General features: G+C 39.9%; 1 protein-coding gene across 3 annotated transcripts in view; it reads right to left on the bottom strand.

Moving 5' to 3' along the window:
- The window catches only part of LOC103118406 (phospholipid-transporting ATPase IB-like), a 128,368-nt gene that overhangs the window by 35,223 nt on the left and 70,373 nt on the right, over positions 1-22,772 (bottom strand). For 2 of the 3 annotated variants that reach the window (XM_060191718.1, XM_060191719.1), the window contains exons 23-27: positions 21,919-22,057; positions 16,786-16,850; positions 14,760-14,932; positions 11,612-11,795; positions 2,761-2,871 (exon numbers count right to left, since the gene is read on the bottom strand). In XM_060191718.1, the coding sequence (XP_060047701.1) occupies positions 2,761-2,871; positions 11,612-11,795; positions 14,760-14,932; positions 16,786-16,850; positions 21,919-22,057 (672 nt within the window). The remainder of the gene's footprint in view (positions 1-2,760; positions 2,872-11,611; positions 11,796-14,759; positions 14,933-16,785; positions 16,851-21,918; positions 22,058-22,772) is intronic. The other variant, XM_060191720.1, reaches the window with a different exon arrangement.

Raw genomic sequence — 22,772 nt, 5'->3', positions numbered from 1 at the left:
GACTCCTCAAATTTCAAATAGTAATTCCATACAATATAGTTGTCTCAGGGGGTCAGGCTGAGTGCATATGTTACCAAGTTCAAGCCCCCAGGTCCCACTCGCAGGGTGGAAAACTCACAAGTGGTGAAGCAGGTGCTTATCTCCCCATTCTATCTCAGTTCCTTTGTCTTTAATAAATAAGTAAATATTACACAATAACATCTTAAAAATCCATTAAGCCATCTCATTTCTGAGTTCTTAGCAAAAAAAAACAAAAAACAAAGTACTGATTCAAAAAGACATGTGCAACAGCTGAACAGTGATCTGGAAAAAACAAGCAAATTCAAAGAAATGTGTTGTCGATCTTAGGTGTCCACTAACTGACAAATGGAATAATCCTCATCTATGAAGAAGATAAAGACCTTTCACTTCCAATAGAATGGGCAGAACTAAAGGGAACTAAGCACAACCAAAAAAGCCATAGTCACAAAGATGAACATTGATTTCATCCCCTGCAGTATGTAGAGAAAATAGTCAAGAGGGACTAAATAAAACAAAACTACCACCTAGTAACTGTATTGCACTGAGCACAATCATCTCCAATTCCAGGATGAGGTTTGTTTTTGTTTTTTTAGTTTCTGCAAAACATATTCTTAGAATCTTGATAGGAATTGCATTGAATCTATAGGTCACAATATATAGTAGTCAACTTAATAATATTATCTATTCAAATTTATGAAGGAGTATCCTTTATTTGTGTCTTCAGTTCCTTTTATCAGAAAAATCTATCGGTCAAATTTATACTTATTTTTACTGAAGCAGTACTTTATTTTTATTTTACTGGATACAGAGAAATTAAGAGGCAGAGACAGCTGCTCTTCTACTTCACCACTTGACTTGTGAAGCTTTCCCAGTGCAAGTAGGGACCAGGAACTTGAACCTGAATCCTTAAATATAGTATAGTAATGTGTGCACTCAACCACCTACACCGCCACCCAGCCCCAATAACGCTGGTTTTTAAAGGTAGAATTTCACGCTTCAATTTTTGTCTTTCTTCCTTTTGATGTGATATACTAGACTAATTGGTTCACGTGTGATAAGCCATCTTTACATCCCTGGAATAAATCCTACTTGATCATAATTTTTCTGAGGATCTTTGCTTCTGTGATTTCCCCCCTTTTTTTGGTCTGAGGGTATTGTTTACCTCTGAAAGTGGAAGATCTGGGGAAGGCAAGGTTAATGGACTATCAATGAAGGCTTGGTAACATGCTGGTTGAGGGGGGGTTAATGATTGATTACTTCTCTACTTATTATTGGTCTTTTTAAAAATTTCCTCAAGATTCTCCAACTTAAGGGCATAAAGTTGTTCATAATCTACTGGGACATGCAACTCAGTAAATCAATTGGTCTCACACTGCCCAGGCAATTTTAAGCAGGACTCAGAATCCAATAACTCTAAGAGCTTTTTCCATAGCAACATTAAGTGCTAATTTTTAAGTTAAATGTCTGAAAAGTCCCCCATCCCCACACTAGAGGAAACATGCTTTTTAATGCAGGTCTAGAACTCTGAATAGAGATGGAAAGAGAAACACCTGCAGCGCTACTTTCCTCAAGAAGCTTCCCCCCTGCAAACGGGGGTTTGAACCAGGATCCTTCTACATGGTGACCTTTGTGCCATCACTCAGCCCCCACAGAACTCTATTTTTTTTTGCCTCCAAGGTTATTGCTGGAGCTCAGTGTCTGCACCATGAATCCAGTGCTCCTGGAGGCCACCCCCCCCCCTTTGTTGCCCTTGTTGTTGTAGTCTTGTTGTGGTTATTATTGTTGTTGATGTCATTCGTTGTTGGATAGGACAGAGAGAAATGGAGAGAGGAGGGGAAGACAGATAGGAGGAGAGAAGGATAGACACCTGCAGACCTGCTTCACCGCCTGTGAAGTGATTACCCTGCAGGTGGGGAGCTGGGGGCTCGAACCGGGATCCTTCCGCTGGTCCTTGCACTTTGTGCCACATGCGCTTAACCCGCCGCGCTACCGCCCGACCCCTGAGAACTCGCGCTACCGCCCGACCCCTGAGAACTCTTATTTGGTTCATTTCAGAGAAAAGGTGGACTAGCTGCCTAGAACTCTGACCAAGGGTCAGATGTGAGCAGCTGCAGTGCTGGGAGTCATAGCCAGTGTTAGGAAGAAATAAAAGAGCCAGTGATGACAAGACAGACTTCTATATGTTGATTTAGGCTTTATATGTATGTTTCTATACCTTTAACATGTAGAAATGATAAACTTTTTTTCCCCCTTGCTCTAACCACCAGTACTAACAATAGCAGAAAAGGCATTGAAGAAAACACAGCCCTCCTCTTCCTGTTCCTGAGGAGAAGTGAAGGCAGCACTAGCCTCATGACAAAGATTTCTGATGCCTTCCATTACTGGAAGGATCTAGAGCTGGCAGAACGCTTTTGTAGCTCCCAATAGGAGATATATTAACATAGCTTATGTCAATGAGTTATTACAATGTTATATTTTCTTTGACAGAACACAAAAACAAAGCACTAACAGATAATCCTACTCTAAGCGAGACAGAAGAGACTTAACTGTTGGGAGGGACTGTGGCACACACCCAGTAGAGTGCGAACATTACCATATTCAAGAACTTCAAACCCCAGTCTCCATCTGCAGGAGGGAAAGTTTTTCTCCATCTCTATTCAAAAAGTAAAGAGATTTAACTACTAGTCAAGAAAATGATTTAACTTCTCAATGAAAAAAAAAGGGTACCTCCTTTCTTACCTCAATAACATATAACACGACATTCTTGTAGAAGCAATATAATATACATTTGGTCACTCGAAAATAATTCCAAACCCCGTGCACCAACAGAAGCTTCTCCAAGTAGCTAAACTAAAGAAACAAACAGTACAAGTTCAAAACCACTTCCAAATAGTGACAAAACCCACCAAACTTTATTCCCCCAGTATTTGTTACTTGATAGTTCTTTGTGCAGAGATACCACGAGAATGAGCAGAATGAGACCAGTTCTGCAGACAACGTGACATGGCAATTTACTGTTAAAGAACTGTGTGGTGGGGCCAGGTGGGGGCACAGCTGGTTGAACACGTATGTTACAAGGCACAAGGAACCAGGTTAGTGTCCCCACCTGCAGAGGGAAAGCTTTATGAGTGGTGAAGCAGTGCTGAAGGTCTCTTTCTACCTCTCCCTATCAAATAATAATAATAAAAAAATTAAAAATTAAGAATTTTGTGGGCACCTGGCTAAGTGCACATCTTTCTGTGCTCAAAGATCTGGGTTAGAGCCCCTCTTGCCACCTGTACTGGGGCAGCTTCACTAGTGGCGAAGCAAGTATTACAGGTGTCTCTCTACCTCTCTATCCTATCAAATGAAGCAGAGGAAAGAAAAGATCACCAGGAACAGTGGAATCATCGTGCTGGCACTGAGCCCTAGAGATAACCCTGGTGGCAATAAAAAACCAGAATTTTGTTTAAGCCTCTTAGACCAACATTCAAAAGGCAAACTAATTATCTTTTCACCCAGAAAGTGCTACTTGAATTTTCACTTGTCAAATACAAGGATTTAAACTTAATGAATACACTTAGAGCATTACACTGGAAATAAGAAGCCCAGTTTCAGTTACTGAATTTTTGGTCTCACCAAGTACAAAGTCTTATACAAATACCTAGTGGCTATAAGTAAAAGAAAAATTCAAAAGAGGTAATGTGTAACCTTTATATCATTCCAAGGTATCCTTACCCTCATTTATTTTTTTCCTTTCTAATAAGAGATAAATTGTATTGTTTAATTTAATGACTATGTTTCCTAACTGGAAGATCCATGAACACAAAACTCACAGATGACTTTGTTCCCTGAGCATAGTCTCAGTTTTTTTTTAATTCAAAAAAATATTTATTTATTCCCTTCTGTTGCCCTTGTTGTTGTTTTATTGTTGTAGTTATTGTTGTTGTTATTGATGTCGTTGTTGGATAGGACAGAGAGAAATGGAGAGAGGAGGGGAAGACAGAGAGGGAGAGAAAGAGAGACACCTGCAGACCGGTAAAGCGACTCCCCTGCAGGTGGGGAGCCAAGGGCTTGAACCGGGATCCTTATGCTGGTCCTTGCACTCTGCGCCATGTGCGCTTAACCCGCCACCCTACCACCTGACTCCCACTATAGTCTCAGTTTTTATCATAGCAATAATTCATTTGGAAGGGAGAAAATTCTAAACCATTAATTTTGGGGAGGGGAATAATACAGTCTTCAGAAAGTAAAATGCTCAAGGAAAGATAAAGGCATGCATTAACAGAAGGTAGAAAACTAAAATAGTTTTCTAGCCCACTACTGTGCTGAGCTACAGGTGGGAGGCAGATGCAACAGTAATTTAAACTTGTCATGGTCCTGGGGGTTAAGACTCAACCTGCAAAAAGTACAAAACGGCACATACCATAGCAGAATACTCTCTGCCTAGTTCCAGTCTCACCTGCTCAGGAAAGACATGGAAAAGCACCGTCGTGTCTTAGATCTGGGATGTCAAAGAGGACACACGAGATGAAGCAGGCCTTGCCTAGCAGTCCCCTCTCTGCCCAGCTTGCCCACACTAGCCTGGCTCCCCTAAGGCAGCCTGCAGCAGCTTTAAAAAAAAACTGGAGATTTAAATCTACAGGTGTTTTGTTGGTTTTAATACTCGGAACAGAGAAAGACCCTCAGCAAGGCTTCACTGCTTGTGGAGCTCCCCCCAGGTCCTTGCATATGGTAACGTGTACCACCACCTGGCCCCTATGACTTCTTTTCAACGCCTGTGAATTTCACAATGTTCTTGTATTGTATGGGAGTGTACAAAATGACACTAAAAAGTAATAGTTGAAAAGAAAACTTCAGGGGGCCAGGAGGTAGTGCACATGGTGTGAAGCTCAAGGACCAGGACAAGGAACCTGGTTCAAGCCCCCCATATCCCCACCTGCAGGGGGGTTGCTTCACAAGCTGAAGCAGTTGTCTATCTTTCACTTTCCCTCCTCTCTCAATTTCTCTCTGTTCTATCCAACAACAACAATAGAAAAGATGGCCGCAAAACCCCCAGCGATAACCCTGGAGGCAAAAAGAAAACTTGAGCTACCAGAAAATCAGCAGAGATCAACTACATTGCAGAAAGCTAAGAAAACAGACTCAATGGAAAAACGAATCAACAAACATGATGCTGGAAAGCTAGACATGATCCAAACAGGAGAGAAATCAAAGTCAATGCTGCATGAGTATATGCACCACAGATAATGCTCTACCTCTCCTACCTAGCCCCCTACTGTGAAGCAGTTTTTAGTAAAGAAATGCTATGGGAGAGATCTGAGGTAAGAGAGGCAACATGAGAATTTTGGACATCCTAGCAGATGAGAGGGAGCAGAAACAGAGTTTATCCAATGAAATAATTGCTGAAAAATTCCTTATTCAAGTCTATGAAAGTGGTTATATAGATACAAAGAGACACAAAGAGGGAATATTAAAGGTGTTTGAGGTGGTGGATGGGTAGGAGTGGGTAAGGAAGAAAGGTGTGTGTAATGGGAACTTTACAAGCCATATAAAGATATTCCAGTAGATATTCCAGAGGCTCCGTAGGCCACCAGAGTAGAATGACATAGTCAAAATACTCAAAAACTACTGCAGCCAAGTATACTCGATCCAAAAACAAACAACTCTGTTAGATATGATGGAGAAATAAAAACCTTCCCAAAGAACTGAAGAAGTTTGCCAGCACTAGACCTCCTAGTTGAAATGTCAGGAGTTCTGTGATCAGGCTAGGGGTATAGATTGACCTTCCAATGCACAAGTCTAGCAGAGAAACAATTACAGAAGCCAGAACTCCTACACCCTCAAAACAACTCTGATCCATACTCCCAGCGGGGGAGAATTGATGGGAGGAAGAGAAGAGGGCTCTGAACTTAAGCTCCATCAAGGCTCCAGAGGGAGGATGAAAAGGGCAGAGATATTTGGATGAAGTAGTAGGATTATGTGTGGCTTGGAAAGGAAGAGAGGACTGGACCTGGAAGGAAAAAAGGGGCAATTATGGACAAATGTAGACGGATAGTTGTAGAGATGATGGTAAACCATGTCTGCGACCTAGGGGGTCAGGGATTGTAAACTATCGTGGTGGGAACAGTGTAGAATTGTAACCCAGCTGACATATAATTTTGTAAGTTAATATTGTATCACTACTTTAAAAAAGGAGAAAATTTTCTAATAAAAAAAGGAAGTGCACAAAAATTAAAACAAAGCAATAAAGAAACAGAACTAGACCACAAAAGATAAACTTTAAGTAGCAAACCTTCATGTAACAGTAATCACTATAAATGTACAGTTGTGCAATGAAGTGAACTCAACAAAAAAACAGAGTGAACTGATGGATTAAAAACAAACCAACTGTGTGATGACTATATAAAGAGCTAGCAATTGGTACTCTGGGGCCGGGCAATGGTGCACCTGGTTAGATGTACACATTACCACATGCAAGGACCTGGGCTCTGTGAACCAATCTTAAATCAATTGTAAAAAGCCCTAGAAAAACTTGCACTAAAACAGATATTCAACTGAGTGGGAGAAGGTATTTTTCACATCATAAGTGATATAGACAGTTAATATCCAAAACATATATAAAACCCCCCCAAAACTCAATAGTCAGATTGGCAAGACAGCTCATGGATAATGTGCTACTTTTTTTTTCTTTAAAGAATTCATAAAGAAGCTTGAATAAGCTTTTCTTTTTAATCTTCTTATTATTGGATGGGGGAATAGAGAGGGAAAGAAACACCTATAGCCCTGCTTCACCACTTAGGAAGCTTTCCCTCTGCAGGTGGGGACCACGGGCTTGTACCTGAGTCCTTGACTCACTGTAATGTGTGCGCTTAACCAGATGTGCCACCACCACTTGGCCCCAATAATGTGCTGCTTTTTCATGTTCTTTCTTTCTTTTTTAAAAGACTATTTATTTATGAGAAAGACAGGAGGAGAGAGAAAGAACCCGACATCACTCTGGCACATGTGCTGCCAGGGACTGAACTCGAGACCTCACGATTGAGAGTTCAAAGCTTTACCACTGCGCCACCTCCCAGACCACTTTCATGTTCTTTCTTGACCCAGGATCAAGCCCAGCCTCCAACACATCAAAGGAAGCTTCTCTCTCTGCTTGTCTCTACCTAAAAAACATCACCAACAAACTTTAACAATAATCAACCTCATTTAAAAAGAGGAAGATGGATGTGTGGTGTATTACATGGAGAGGTGAGAAGGACTTGGGTGGTGGGAATGGTGTGCAGACGTGTATTATGGGGAAATAAAGTGTATACATATTGTCACCAGCTGTTCTACAAACCAGTGATTTGGAAAAAGCAGGGCTCTCTGAATAAGCATTTCTAAATTATAAAAGCTATATAAATTGTTACCAATTTATATATTTAAAAAAAGTTTACCATCATCTATTAATACCAGGGAAAACAAATGAAAACAATAATGAAATACCAGTTCATTCCTTTGAAAATGGCTTGTTTTTTTTACAAAAGACAAAAAGCAAGTGTTAAGCTCGGAAGAAGATGGAACCCGGTTAACTATTTGTTAAAATGTAATCTGGTACAATGTTATGACAAACAGGTAAGATTGCTAAATAATAATAATGAATAAATAAATACAGACATCCCATACAATCCAGTACCCCACTTCTGGGTATTTACCCCAAATCACTAAAATTGGAACATACACCCTTGTTAATTACAGCATTATTTATAGTAGTTGACAAAGAAAATATGGAATATGTACAATGGAATACTATTCAACTATAAACAATAACAAGATGAAATTTTACTACTTGCAACAACATAGATGGACCTATGGAGTATATGTGCTTAGTGAAATAAGCTAGATGAAGAAATAGAAGATCACTCACATATGATAAAGCAAACAGATAAATAGAACAAGGAAAACAACATAAATTATGTGATTCTAACTATATGGCATTCTGGAAACAGTTAAACTATGAAGTTAGTGGAAAGTTCAGTGGTTGTCAGTAGTTGAAGAGGGGAAGGAGAAGGCAGGGATGAAAAGGTCAAGCATACTTAGGTCAGTGAAACTCCACTCTAGGATAACATGCTTGCAGATATGTCACTAGACATTTGTCCAAACCTACAGATTGTGTAAAGCCAAGAACGAATCCTAACATAAATTATGGACAGTGGGTTATAATGGCATGCTCCACTCTGGTGGGGGGTGTTGATAGCGTGGGAGGCAAATTTCTGGTCAATTTGCTGTAAAACTACAACAACTCTAAGAGATAGAGAATGGGAAAGCTATCGGGGGAGGGGGTGGGATATGGAGATTGGGCGGTGGGAATTGTGTGTACCCCTCCTACCCTATGGTTTTGTTAATTAATCCTTTCTTAAATAAAAAAAAAAATAAAAAAAATAAATAAATAAATAAATAAGAAAATCGTAATCAGTAGGACATCAAAGTAAAAACCCTGCGTGGAGGGTGAGGGTGGAAGTTCAGCTTCATGGGTTGGGGGGTGGGGTGGGACACAGTTTTTGGTGGTTGGAATGGTGTTTATGTACACTCCTATCAATTTGTTGTCATATAAATCACTATTTAGTTAATATGAGAGAGGAAAAATTTATTGAATGTCTCAAACTTTTTAAAGCACAGACCGAGTCTTTTTCATACACAGGCTGAGTCTTTGATATGTTGACTCTCTTAAAGGCTTAGTCCAGGGGGTCAGGCAGTAGCACAGTGGGTTAAGCACATGTGGCGCAAAGCACAAGAACCAGTGTGAGGATCCCAGTTCGAGCCCCCAGATCCCCACCTGCAGGGGAGTCGCTTCATAGGCGGTGAGCAGGTCTGCAGGTGTCTATCTTTCTCTCTCCTTCTCTGTCTTCCCCTCCTCTCTCCATTTCTCTCTGTCCTATCCAACAATGAACAACATCAACAATGGCAATAATAATAACCACAACGAGGCTACAACAACAAGGGCAACAAAAGGGGGAAAAATGGCCTCCAGCAGCAGTGGATTCATGGTGCAGGTACCGAGCCCAGCAATAACCCTGGAGGAAAAAAAAAAAGCGTAGTCCAGGGAGAACAAAAGCAACTGATGGCATGATGTCAGGCCTTAATCCAGCCCCCCCCTCCACTCATCCTCCATTGCTGATACTATGGTCTATTTACATAATCATTGTTTTGCTTGAGACCCGCCCTGCCTGCAGGGTATTAATTAATCCCACCTGCTAAAACCTTCACAATAGTCACTATGGAAGCTTTCTACCTTCCCACTCTTTCCTTTTCTCCAGGGGTTTCCTAGCCATTTCCTTTTCCGACTTGCCACTTCCGGTTCTAAATATATAAAAGTGTTGTCTCTGATCAATAAAGACGCATTGCATTCCCGCTCCACCATGAGTTCCTGGTCTCTCTCCCATGCCATTGAGTAAGCAGCAGCCTAGGCTGGCTCTGGTCGAGTTCCCTCCAGCCCAGAGAGCATGTGCCCGGGAAGAAATACCCTCACACTAGCCTGGCAGCATAGCTATATGCAAATAATGTCAAAGGACATAAAATATGGTGAGGGTATGTATAATACAGCAAATCCTAACAAAGGAATTTTTCAAAGTTAAACCAATTGCCAAACAATGTGATTACTGCAATACTATCTATTGTCTTCCTAATCCCTAAGACAACAGGAATCTTCTGCTTCCTCTATAGAGCCTACGTTTCTCCCAATCCTGGAACCTCTGGGGTGGGGTCACTTCCCTGCATGCTTCTCTCAAGTCAGGCCAAATGATATTGCATCCGCTGATTCCAACCTAATCAATGCAACGAGTACCATCTCAGCATGCTTCACCTCAGACTGTGTACATAGACGTCAGGCATGGATTGCCAACCCTTCACCCTCATCACTTGGGTGAGACCTTTCCTTTCATAGGATTCTCTAATTCCACTCCAGGAGGTCCACTTCCTAACAAAGTCCCAAAACCTAGATATAGGCCAGGTCCCATAAGACAGAGCATATGTTCACATATATCCATAAATTAGGGCAAAATATATACCTGAAAGCAAAAAAAATACACAATAGTCTGTAGTGAGTCAGTATCAAGTTCATAATGCAATAGTGTCCACTTAGACTTAAGATACCCTCCTTACCTATTCTTATTACAGTTCTCTCACTCACTCCTGTCAGGTTGCGTCGTGGGGGAGAGAGAAGAGACCAGAAACTCATGGCAGAGCAGGAACACAAATCTTTATTCACATGGATGCCCCAGAACTGGGAATGAGCACAGTGATTTAGGCCACGTGGAGCTAGCAAAATGGCCACCTCCCACTATGCCCACCAGTCCTTCTCCGGGTTGTGTTGAGGAAGAGAAAAGAGAGGAAAGCGAGCAAAAGTGGAAACAGGAAAGGCTTTTATGGGAGAAATCTGGGATTGGCTAGGAAAGGGGTTGGAGAGAAGCAAAAGGCATGTTGGGAAGGTGGAAGCATTCTTAGCAACTGTTGCAATGGTTTTAACTGAATTAGCAATACCCTGAGGGGATAACGTGATGGAGATCTGTAAATAATACTTGCATGGAAATATAGTGGTTTTTGGGCCCTGCCAGTGTTCAACCACATCTGCACAAACAAACAAACAAAAAAAACTAGTATAGCTACAGGCCCTTTGAAATATAACTAAAATATGCCTACTAGCTATCTACAAAATGGAAGACCCCCCCCCCCAACTCTTCATCTGCACTATTCCAGCCTTTACGTCCAAGATTGTTCAATAATTTGGCTTTGTATATTAACTCTATTTTCAACCACCAGGTTCCAGATGCTAGCAGGATGCTGACCAGACTTCCCTGGACAGACGACCCCACCAATGTGCCTTGGAGATCTGCTTCCCCATACCCCTACCCCACTAGGGAAAGAGAGAGATAGGCTGGGAGTATGGATCGACCTGTCAATGCCCATGTTCAGCAGGGAAGCAATTACAGAAGCCAGACCTTCCACCTTCTGCATCCCACAATGATCTTGGGTCCATACTCCTAGAGGGTTAAAGAACAGGAAAGCTATCAGTGGAGGGGATGGTATATGGAGGTCTGGTGGTGGGAACTGTGCAAAGCTGTACCCTTCTTATCCTATGGTTTTGTCAATGTTTCCTTTTTGTATTAAAAAAAAAAAACAGAAAAAAAAACAATAATCAATTAAAAGGATTGGCTGCCTATAAAAATGAGATTTTAAATCTTTTTTTTTCTTAGGCAGAGGCTCAGCTCTGGCTTACAGCAGTGTGGAGGATAGAACCTGGGACCTCAGAGCCTCAAGTGTATGAGTCTTTTTCATAGTCATTATGCTATCTCTCCCACCTGAGGTTATAAATCTTTAAGAACTTTTCATCAACAGAGACTACAGATTAGAAAGACCAGAGAACAAGAGAGTATATTAGCAAAATACTTGCAGGGGAATCAGGGTGGTCAACTCTATAACTAGTCAAGTGAAACTTTTACCCTGTAAAGTGAATAAGGACAAAAATCATGAGAACTCCAATTTTACAAGTCGTTTCATATGGAAAATGGCTTAAAGAGGTTGGACCAAAGGTCTTCAACACTCTTGTTTCTAGCTGGTCAACCCCACCACTCACCTGTGCGATGGCATAATCAGAGTTGTTGGTGGCCTGCATGCCTTCATTCCCACTGATTCCCACACCAACGTGTGCCGTCTGGATCATCCCTACATCATTTGCACCGTCCCCAATGGCAAGGGTGATGGCATGTACATGCTTCTTAACCAAACTCACTATTTCAGCCTTCTGCAGGGGAGACACCCTGAAAAAGAAAATAGCAGAAACTTTTTAAAGTTTTTGCTTTAGTTAATTTTACATAATACAAAAGACTCAATAGTAACCTACACAAAATTTTATTTAAATGTGTTATTACTAAACTTATTAATCATTTTTTAAAAACATATCAACAAAAGTTCCTACTCATCCACATTTAGAATAAGTTAACAATAGCATTGCAGGGGCACAATGGATAAACATTAGGCCTATAAGTACAAGGTGCTGAGTTTGAGCAAGAGTGATCTCTGGTTCTTTCTCATTAATAAATATATATTTTTAAATCCCTGACACCATGGTAAGCCAGAGCCAAGCAGTGCTCCGACTAAAATGAAAACAAACAAAAAATTAACATTTTTCAACATCTCAAGAAAACCACACTATTGGTTTCCCAGTTAACCTGGAGATAAACTATTTAAATATTTCATTTATTTATTGAATAGAGAGAGAGACCTGAAACACTTCTTCACCACTAGAGAAGCTTTCCCCTTACAGGTGGAGGCTGGAGGCTTGAACCCAGATCCTTGTAGCATGTGTGCTCAACTGGGTGTACCACCACCCAGTCCCCAAGATTTAGTCTTCAGTTTGACTTTTTTCCCCTACTACTTTAATTCTCAACACAGATCTTATATATTAATTTACATGTTTTGTTTACTTTGAGAGGGAAGGGAAAGAGATAGAGAGAGACCTGCAATACTGCTTCACCACTTGCAAAGCTGTCCCCCTGAAAAGGGGGGCTGGGGGCTTAAACCCAGGTCCTTGTGCATTGTAACATATGCACTCAACCAGGTTTTCTATTCCTTTCCACCAAATACCATGTGCACAGAATATCCCAGAGAGCCTGATGAAAACAGTAAATCAGAGACAATAGAAACTTCAACTTCTAAAGGCATTCCTTCAACAATACACAGCTCTGACAGTGGGGGAAACAGTTAAGGTTTGAATTAGTTGGGTTCAAACTTGTCCACTGAACTTTGCAGGTGCAAAGGACATCTGGGAAATAAAAATTAAATATATAGAGAGAGCGAGCAAGAGCAAAGATATTAGCAACTACAAATGACCAGGGAATTTCGTATCATAATCTGAGTCCAGGCAAGCTACAAAAACAATGAGCCAACAAATTCAGATGAATAAATTAGATTCAGGTATACTACAAAGTATTTCCATCAAGTCTGCATTTTAAGCAAAGGAAACAAAGCTATTAAATATACAAAGAAACGAAAGCATGATGCAGAAAATAAATTAAGTCAATAGAATTTAACTATGAGAGGATCTGGGATAGGATTTAGTAAAGCCTTCAAATAGCTATATTATATATGTTCATGTAATTAGTTAAGAGAAAATGCTATCCAAGGAAATCATGACAATTACAAATCAAGAAATAGGATACACGGTGTATGAACTTAGTATCAGATCTGAAGTAGTAGAAGAATCAGTGGAGTTAGAGCAGTGGATACGCAGTGCTCTGAAGACAGCACAGTGCGAGCACACAGGACACATGTGAGAGATCCTAGCTTTGAGCCCTGCCAACCATCACCGGAGCTAGAACTGAGAGGTGCTCTAGTCAGATGAAAAATGACCCTGGGTCCATATTCCCAGAAGGATAAAGAATAGGAAAGCTATCAGGGGAGGGGATGGGATACGGAGTTCTGGTGGTGGGAACTGTGTGGAGTGTACGTACCCCTCATACCCTCTGGTTTTGTCAATGTTTCCTTTTTTTTTAAATTTATTTTATTTACTTATTTATTTATTCCTTTTGTTGCCCTTGTTGTTTTATTGTTGTAGCTATTACTGATGTCATTGTTGTTGGACAGGATAGAGAGAAATGGAGAGAAGAGGAGAAGGCAGAGGGGGAGAGAAAGTGAGACACCTGCAGACCTGCTTCACCGCCTGTGAAGTGACTCCGTTGCAGGTGGGGAGCCGGGGGCTTGAACCAGGATCCTTCTGCTGAACCTTGTGCTTAGCGCCATCTGCGCTTAACCCGCTGCGCTACCACCCGACTCTCCAATGTTTCCTTTTTATAAATAAAAATTTAAAAAAAGGAGTGGTGGGAATTTGAAGCACATAGTGAACCTCACTGTTAGATTAGCATGTTCATTACCATATTTAGAGATCAAAAGCATCTATGTATTTTAATGATTGATTCATTTAAATTTAAAGAAATTACTGATACCAGAGTTTTATTGCTGGGGCTTGGTGCTGGCACTACAAATCCACCACTCCTGTTGGTCAAATTTTTCCTATTTCATTTGATAAAAGAAAGAAGCTGAGGGATGGGAAAGATAGACACCTGTAGACCTGTTTCACCGCCTGTGAAGCAACTTCCCTGCAGGTGGGGAGCTGGGGGCTTGAACCGGGATCCTCACCCGGTCTTTGCGCTTTGTGCCATGTGTGCTTAACCCGCTGTGCTACTGCCCGACCTCCAGATGTTTTTACTTTTAACATGAAGGAGAGAGGCAAAGAAGAAAGACATAGTGACACTGCTCTGCTACTCACTGACACTTCCCCTTTGCATGGTGCTCCCATGTGTGTCACAGAGTGTGCACTCTACTAGATGAGCTATCTCCCAGGACACCACTACCCCAATAATTTGCTCTTTTTTTTTTTTTCAAATTAGTGTTTTGACTTACACTAATATTCACAACTTCATATTCCTGTAGCTAGCAATGGGCTTTTTGCCCCATTCTACCACTACTACTATAAATAAAGGGTCTTGTAATTACTGAAGACTCAACTGGTCACAATAAAGAACTTGCCGCTGAAAAAGTTACATACTACTTTCCTAGAACATTTCAATCTTGACCAGAATTTAATTCAGATCTTTCATTTTATCTGGGGCACATGATTTCCCAAAAAAGAGCTTTGCCTCTGCAAAAATATCTATTTCCATGTCTATATTATCTCTACATAAATACTGTTAAAGTGACAGGATGAATAATGAATATACTCTTACCTACAGCACAATACTGCTTTACATGATAGGGCCAAACTGAGAAATTTCCTCTTAATTTCTGAATCAAGGGCATAGTTCAGTGTTTCACCATCAATAATTAGGGCCAAGTCATTTTCTTTACCTAAAAAGGTCCCAAGATCTTGACAGTTCTGATTAATGGCTTGCTGTGTTGCCTAAAACAAAGTGGAGAAATTGCTTACTTTTTCTATATTAAACATATGTGGAAAGACATTCTAAGCCAAGATGATAGAATGAGGCATAAGCTTATCTCTTATTTCCTTCACAAATTTCAATTAAGATTTTAAAAAGATAATAAATGGCATAAATGACGGTTGACATCATTAATCATAAGGAAGTGGCAAAAAAAAAAAAAAAGCCAGTGCTCAGTGGTACAGCACAGGATTTGAAAGCATAAGGTCTGGAGTTCAACTCCCAGCACACACATGCCAGAATAATGCTCTGATTCTCTCCCCACCCCCGTCTCATGCCAGGGGCATTAATGTTTTTCCCACTCCTGTCTACACAAAACCTTGTAGGGAAAAAAATATGTTTATAGCAGCATGAATCCATAATTGTCTGACAGGAGGAGTCACACAAAAATCAATCAACCAACAAACTTGTAGGTAAATAATAAATCAGAAACCCAGATTTTGGAGCAGTGAAGCCCCAGTGATGACCAAAAAAAAAAAAAATTTCTGCTATGGTTGTATATAAAGTACTCAGTTTGTGGTAAGTTATTATAGCATCAAGGATGGACAAAGGGTCAGATTCTATTCTTCTGCATGTGGGCTTCTAATTTTCTGAATATTATTTGTTGAAGAAACTCATATTTCCCTATTGTGTAGTAATTTAGTCACAAAATTACAAAATACACTCTCTAGAATACCACCACACACACAAAAAAAGTACAACAGTAGTACATCATAGATGAAAGACTGCATGGCAGTCTGACTAGGAGTCTATGAGGAAAACGAACAAAACACAAAAAGGCAGATTAATATACACGAGAGGATTTTGAAACTTGGGTGACATTTACTAAAATAAATATTAAACATAGCCCAATTATTGGTCATATTTGTGTATTTTAAAATTAAAATTCTTGTAGTATTATCAGACAGATCAAGTCCAATTTTTAACAAAAAAAGTTACAGGAAATGTTAAAAGGACCATCTACCGAGCCAGTCAAGCATCAGAACTAGATTTAAAAATATGGATTTTTCCACCAGATATTGAATGTAAAAGAATTATGTGTATATAAGGCAACTAAGACATTAAAGATACTACAACGGAAAAAGTAGACAGCATACAAGAACAGATAAACAGGCAATATAAGAGGAGAGAATGAGGAGCTGGGCAGCAGTGCACCCAGGTAGGCACACATAGCACTATGCCCAAGGACCTGCAGGTGTCTGCCTTTCTCTCTCCCTCTCCTCCCTTCCCTCTCAATTTCTCTGTTTTGTCAAATGAAATAGAAAATAAAATTAAGTGTTAAAAGAACAAGAAACACCAACCCACAAGTTTTTTTCTTCCTCCAGGGTTATCGCTGGGGCTCAGTGCCTGCTCTACTCTGGCAGACATTTTTCCCCCATTGTATAAGATAGAGCAGAGAGAAACTGGGAGGAGGGGTTTAGACAGAGAGGGAAAGATAGACACCTGCAGACCTGCTTTGCCGCTTGCAGATGGGGAGCCGGGGGCTAAACCCAGGTACTTACACTTTGTACTATGTGTACTTAACTGGTGTGCCACGGCCCAGCCCCCAACAACCTACAATTTTATATCAAGTGAAATTATCATTCAAATGTGAAAGACACATTTCTCAAACAAGCAAAAGCTAAGGAAATTCATTATCAGACCTGTGAAAATGACCCAAAGATTTGTTCTATTACTTTCAGTTCTAAAAGTCAAAGGTCTAAGTCCAAAGAACTTGAAACTTAAAGACAATCTTGTATAGATTTTAAGGATTTGGATAACTTAAGAAATGAGTGAGTTATACTAATATTAAATATAACTTGAAAAATTTTCTTACCTCTAATGAATTTGTATTCAATAGAATACGAGGCATTTGACTTGATAGCAGTTTGCAGGCAAATGCTAAAGAAAAAAAAAAGAGAGAGAAGTAAAATTATCACGTGTTTGAAGACCCACTGCCTCCCATAAATTCACTGTTAAAAAGTTTGTGGGGGGAGTCGGGCTGTCATGCAGTGGGCTAAGGGCAGGTGGCGCAAAGCACAAGGACCGGCATAAGGATCCCGGTTCGAACCCCGGCTCCCCACCTGCAGGGACGTCACTTCACAGGTGGTGAAGCAGGTCTGCAGGTGTCTATCTGTCTTCCCCTCCCTCTCTCATTTCTCTCTGTCCTATCCAACAACAACAACAACAATAACTACAACAATAAAACAACAAGGGCAACAAAAGGGAATAAATAAATAAAATAAATATAAAAAAAATTTTAAAAAAAGTTTGTGTGGCCGGGTGGTGGCGCACCTGGTTGAGCACATGTATTACAATGTGCAAGGACCTGGGTTCGAGCCCCTGGTCCCCACCTGCAAGGGGAAAACTTCATGAGTGGTGAAGCAGGGCAACAGGTATCTCTCTGTCTCTCTCTCTATCACCCCCTTCATGCTTGATTTCTGGCTGTCTCTATCCAATAAATAAAGATAATAAAAAAATCATAAAATAAAATAGAAAAAAGTTTGTATTTTTTCTCAACCTATTTTTAATTTCATGCCTATTTAAAAGCCTAGAAGTCATCACATAAACTGTGTAATAGGTAGCTGAGCAAAATGAAATTGAAACACTCACTATTAAATGTTCATAGGCAACTTAAGTACAAATGATTGGGAATATGCATGTAACTAAGAACTAAATTTGTACTTTGAAATTTCTGAGAATTTTAATTTTTATTACCCCTTTATTACATGAGTTTAGGACCATGCTGTATGGTCTTTGAGAAAGGTGAACACAATAGTATTAGATTTGGCATACTAATAAAATCACAAGTATGATTTAAAGAAATAAACTGACATCATTCTCATAATGTCACTCACTATGGCTATAGAGTCATGTATAAGGCCAAAAATCATTTTTTCAATTCAAAACTATTATTCATATTTTAATATTAAACCAATTTTTAAGTATAGGCTCAAAGACAAAATGGCACCTATATTGAAAAGAATGAAACTGAGACAGATGAGCCTTTGCTGAAAAGTTTGACTCTTTTATAAAAGAAATGTTTCACAGCTAGAAGATACGTCTTTGTAAAGCTAAAGAGTCACTAGCAAATAGTACAAACAGCAAGTCAGTTTCTTTTCCTGTGAAAGGCTTTACAAACATCTGGAAAAATAAATGGCAGGGACTAGCCATGCTGAGAATAACGGAGAGGAACAACTTGCTTGAGAAGAGAGCACTACATGAGTTCACCAAGTTAGGACAGTGTTTCTCATCTTTCTTGTAGGTTCAGTTTTTGTCTTTTATCAGTTGAGGTCAAGAAGCAGATCAGTGTTGAATCACATTATTAGAAAGATCTCAGAACTCAGTATAGTCACACCATGATGAACATGCCCAATCTTGTCTGGTTTCAGAAGCTAAGCAGGGTGAGAGGTCTGGCTAGTACTTGGATAGAAGAAAGTGGTGGGGGGGGAGGGTGGTTGGGATGGGACACAGTCTTCTGGTGGTGGGAATGGTGTTTACGTACACTCCTATTAAAGTGTAGACATATAAATCACTATTTAATTAATATGAGAGGGGGGAATTGATCATATGTCTAGAACTTCTCAAAACACAGACTGAGTCTTTTTAATACATAGGCTGTCTTTGATATGTTGACTCTCTCAAAAGCCTAGACCAGGGAGAACAGAAGCAACCGGTAGCACAGCTATATACAAGATGCTGGGTATTATACCCCAGACCCTAACAAAGGGACTTTTCAAAGTTAACCCAATCACCAAATAATGTGATGATAACAATAACTACCCATTGTCTTCTTGAACCCTAAGACAGCAGGAACCTCACATTTCCACTATAGAGCCTATACTTCCCCCAGCCCTGGAACCTTACGGTGGGGCACACTTTCCTGTATGCTTCTCTCAATTCAAATAAAATAATATTGCATCTACGGATCGCAACCCAATCAACGCAAGGAGTGCCACCCCAGCATGCTTCACTTCAGATTGTGTCCAGAGACTTCAGGTGTGGAATGACAACCCTTCAGCTTCATCACTCGGGTGAGACCTTTCCTTTCATAGTATTCTCTAATTTCATTCCAGGTGTTCCACTCCCCAATAAAGTCCCAAAACCTAGATATAGCCCAGGCCCCCTGAGATAGAGCATATGTTCACACGTGCCCATAAACTAGGGGAAAAATATATACGTGAAAGCGGAAGTACACAAGAGCATGCAGGGAATACCCCCAACACTTCATCCGCACTATTTCAGTCTTTAGGTCCATGATTGGTCAACAACTTGTTTGGCTTGGTATGTTAACTCTCCTTTCAGCCGCCTGCAGAGGGAAGCTTCTTGAGCTGTTCAGCAGTGCTGCAGGTGACCCTTTTTCTCTTTCTCTTTCTACCACCCTTCCCCATTTCTCTCTCCATGAAAAATGTATAACCTCCAGATAACCTCCAGTAATCAGTGCCAATTCTCAAAAAAGAAAAGAAAAGAAAAAATATAGAAAGATTATAGAAACAATAGTCAACCCCTATCTGTGACCTTGGAGAATCACTGTAGTTTCCAGTGGAGGGGATGGGGACACAGAACTCTGGTGGTGGGAACGGTCAAGCTGTACCTGTTATCTTATAATTTTGTAAAACAGTATTAAACCACTAATAAAAAATGAAATTTGAAAAAAAAAAAAAGGTGGTGAGAATAGTCATCCTCCCTCACAGTACCATGTAAGCTGGGCCTCTTCTCAGGAAACTATGGTAAGTTAATAAGTGATTCTCAAACCACACTGCAAATCACAAAGCAAAAATATGGGAAAGCAGGAAAAGGGAGAGCACATACATATGTTCACAAATATTTGTCAGGTGCTAGAGTGAGGACATTATGGCTGAACTCTAAATCTGAGTTCTTAATCATTATGTTTTTAACATTAACGGCTAAGTGCTATGCACCTGCTACAAAAATTCCTAACTGGGGGTCAGGTGGTGGCGCACCTGGTTGAGCACATGTTACAGTGCACAAGGATCCAAGTTCGAGCCCCCGGTCTCCACCTGCAGGGGGGAAGCTTTGCGAGTGGGGAAGCAGTGTTGTAGGTGTCTCTCTATCTCTCTCCTGCTCTATCACCCCCTTTCTCCCTATCAATTTCTGGCTGTCTCTATCCAATAAATAAATAAGGGTAATAAAAAAGACTTCATAACTGACCTCCTATCTTTCATTTAGTCAAGCTTCTACACAATAGCCTACTGGTACTTTCCAAATAAAAAGTAGATCATATCATTATTCTCCTGCTAAAACCCTATTCATTTCTCACTCTGGCCTAACAAGCTCCCTCTCACCTCCTGCTCTCTCTGCTTTTTTCCCAATACTATACCACACTAGCCCTTCTACTGTTCCCCAGATATGGCACTCATTATTCCACACATGAACCAGGATTCACTCTACTCTGCATGGAATGCTTGACTCTCTCTCCATGTGAGTCCCTGTTTCAATTTGTCAGGTCCTTAACAGATTTTCTAATATACTCCATCAACCTTTTGCCATGCCTTAATTTCTCTTATTCCTAGTGCTTATTACAATAATATTAAAGTTTGGGAGTCGGGCGGTAGCACAGAGGGTTAAGCGCATGTGGCGCAAAGCGCAAGGACAGGCTTAAGGATCCGGGTTCGAGCCCCCCAGCTCCCCACCTGCAAGGGAGTCACATTCAGTGAAGCAGGTCTGCAGGTGTCTGTCTTTCTCTCCCCCTCTCTGTCTTCCCCTCCTCTCTCCATTTCTCTCTGTCCTATCCAACAACAACATCAGTAACAACAACAATAGCTACAACAATAAAACAAGGGCAACAAAAGAGAATAAAGAAATATTTTAAAAAATAACATTAAAGTTCACATTAATTTGCTGTCTTTCTCACTCATATGTAAGTTCCATGAGAGCAGAGACTAACTAAAATTCTTATTCCCTGCTCCTAGAATTTCCTAACATGTAGCAGAGGTTCAGCATTCATTACATTAATAAATATAAAGCAGACAAATTAATGGCTGACAAATACAGAGGTACTATATCATAAATAGTTATCTAATCACAGCTGGTTACCATTACAAGTACAGAAAAACAGTAATGGTAATACCTTCTCACCATCAAAAGATGTATAATCATAACTAGCAGCTGACTTTTCAACTCCTCATCTGACAGTATCAGCCCTAAGATATAATCAAGTAGTAAAGCTGAAAACTATACTGCCAAGCAGAAGCGACACCGACCTAGGAATAATAATAATATTCTTGTTGTCTATCCTAGGAATAACAATAACAATCAAAATACTTATATGTATGTATACCACAGCTTTCTCAGCCATTCATCTGTTATTGGGCATGGAATTCTGGTGGTGGGAATAGTGTGGAGTTGTACCCCTCTTATCCTATGGTTCTTGTCAGTGCTTTCTTTTTATAAATAAAAATTATTTTTAAAATACTTATATGAATAGAGACCAGGATATAGCTCACTCAATAGAGCTCACACTTTACCATGTACAAGGGCCTGGGTTCAAGCCCCTGGCTACCATAACGGAGCGCCACAAGGTGAAGCTTCACTAACAGAGCAGAGCTGTAGTGTCTCTCCTGTCTCCTTCTCTCTCACTCTATATGGGAGAGATGCTGCCAGCAGTGGTAAAATGCAGACACAAGGCCCCACTGAAGTTTATGAATATATATTATAGGTAAATATATCATCAAGAAACAATGCCATAACTTCTACTTTTGAGGAGAAGGAACTATAAATTAATCATACAAGCATTCTGCATTTTATTATTCAAGAATGTGAAAAATAAATGACAGGGCAGTTTGCTTTGCTTAATTTAAATTTCCTGCCATGTGGTGCCAAGATTCTACCGCACTTCATCTTTAACCATAGAAGACAATGACTAATGGGAAGAACAATCATTCTTGATACTAGGACACATCTAGAAGCATGTCAGTGGATTTTTTTAAGCTTTGTTTAAATTCATTACCTATGTTGATTGCAGTTTCTGGTTTATCTCCCGTCAAGACCCAGATCTTTATGTTTGCATTCAATAAAGATGTTATGGTTTCTGGAACACCATTTTGAAGGCGATCTTCAATAGCTGTGGCTCCAAGCAGCAAAAATTCCTAAAATTTTTTAAAGAGATTGTTATGGCTAAAGATAAAAAATAAGAAGAAATCAAAATATAACTCTCTCTATATATATGTATATGTCAATAAATCAATATATCGGCAGACAGATAATTTACAATACACAACATCTACTCTCTTCCATTGGTCTTTTGTCCCTATTTCACTACAATGTGAGGTTGCATCACAGAATGATTCATGCCTCTGATTCATGCCTGTTCTCTGTAAGTACCATCTATATGATAAGAAGCAGTGATTTTCAACTTCTGTGCAACAGTTTCCTAACCTCTGACTGGAAAAATAAGATTACTCATATAGTTGTTTAGCTCTACTAGCAGTTAAACTTGCTATTTGTAAAGTGATTACAATAATGTCTAGCAGATTACATTACATACAGATACTAAAAGAAAGAATGAAAGATAGGTTGGTCGGTTATTATGACTTTTCACCTTCTCCTAACTTTATGCAAATTTAGAGCTGACTTGTAAAGTTCTATGAATAATCCACTTGGGGATTTTGTGATGAATTTATTTTACTTTAACAACTGCCAATATTGTTCTGGGGGGGGGTGTTCTACATATTGTATACTATCATTAAAAAATGTGTTTTTATTGCCACCAGGGTTATTGCTGGGGCTCAGTACTGGCACTATGAATCTACTGCTCCAGTGGCCACTTTCTCTTTTTTCTTTCTTTCTTCTAATTAGATAGAA

Source organism: Erinaceus europaeus, chromosome 5, assembly GCF_950295315.1.
Source record: "Erinaceus europaeus chromosome 5, mEriEur2.1, whole genome shotgun sequence".
Lineage (NCBI taxonomy): Eukaryota > Metazoa > Chordata > Mammalia > Eulipotyphla > Erinaceidae > Erinaceus > Erinaceus europaeus.
This window is presented reverse-complemented; position numbering and strand designations above follow the sequence as displayed.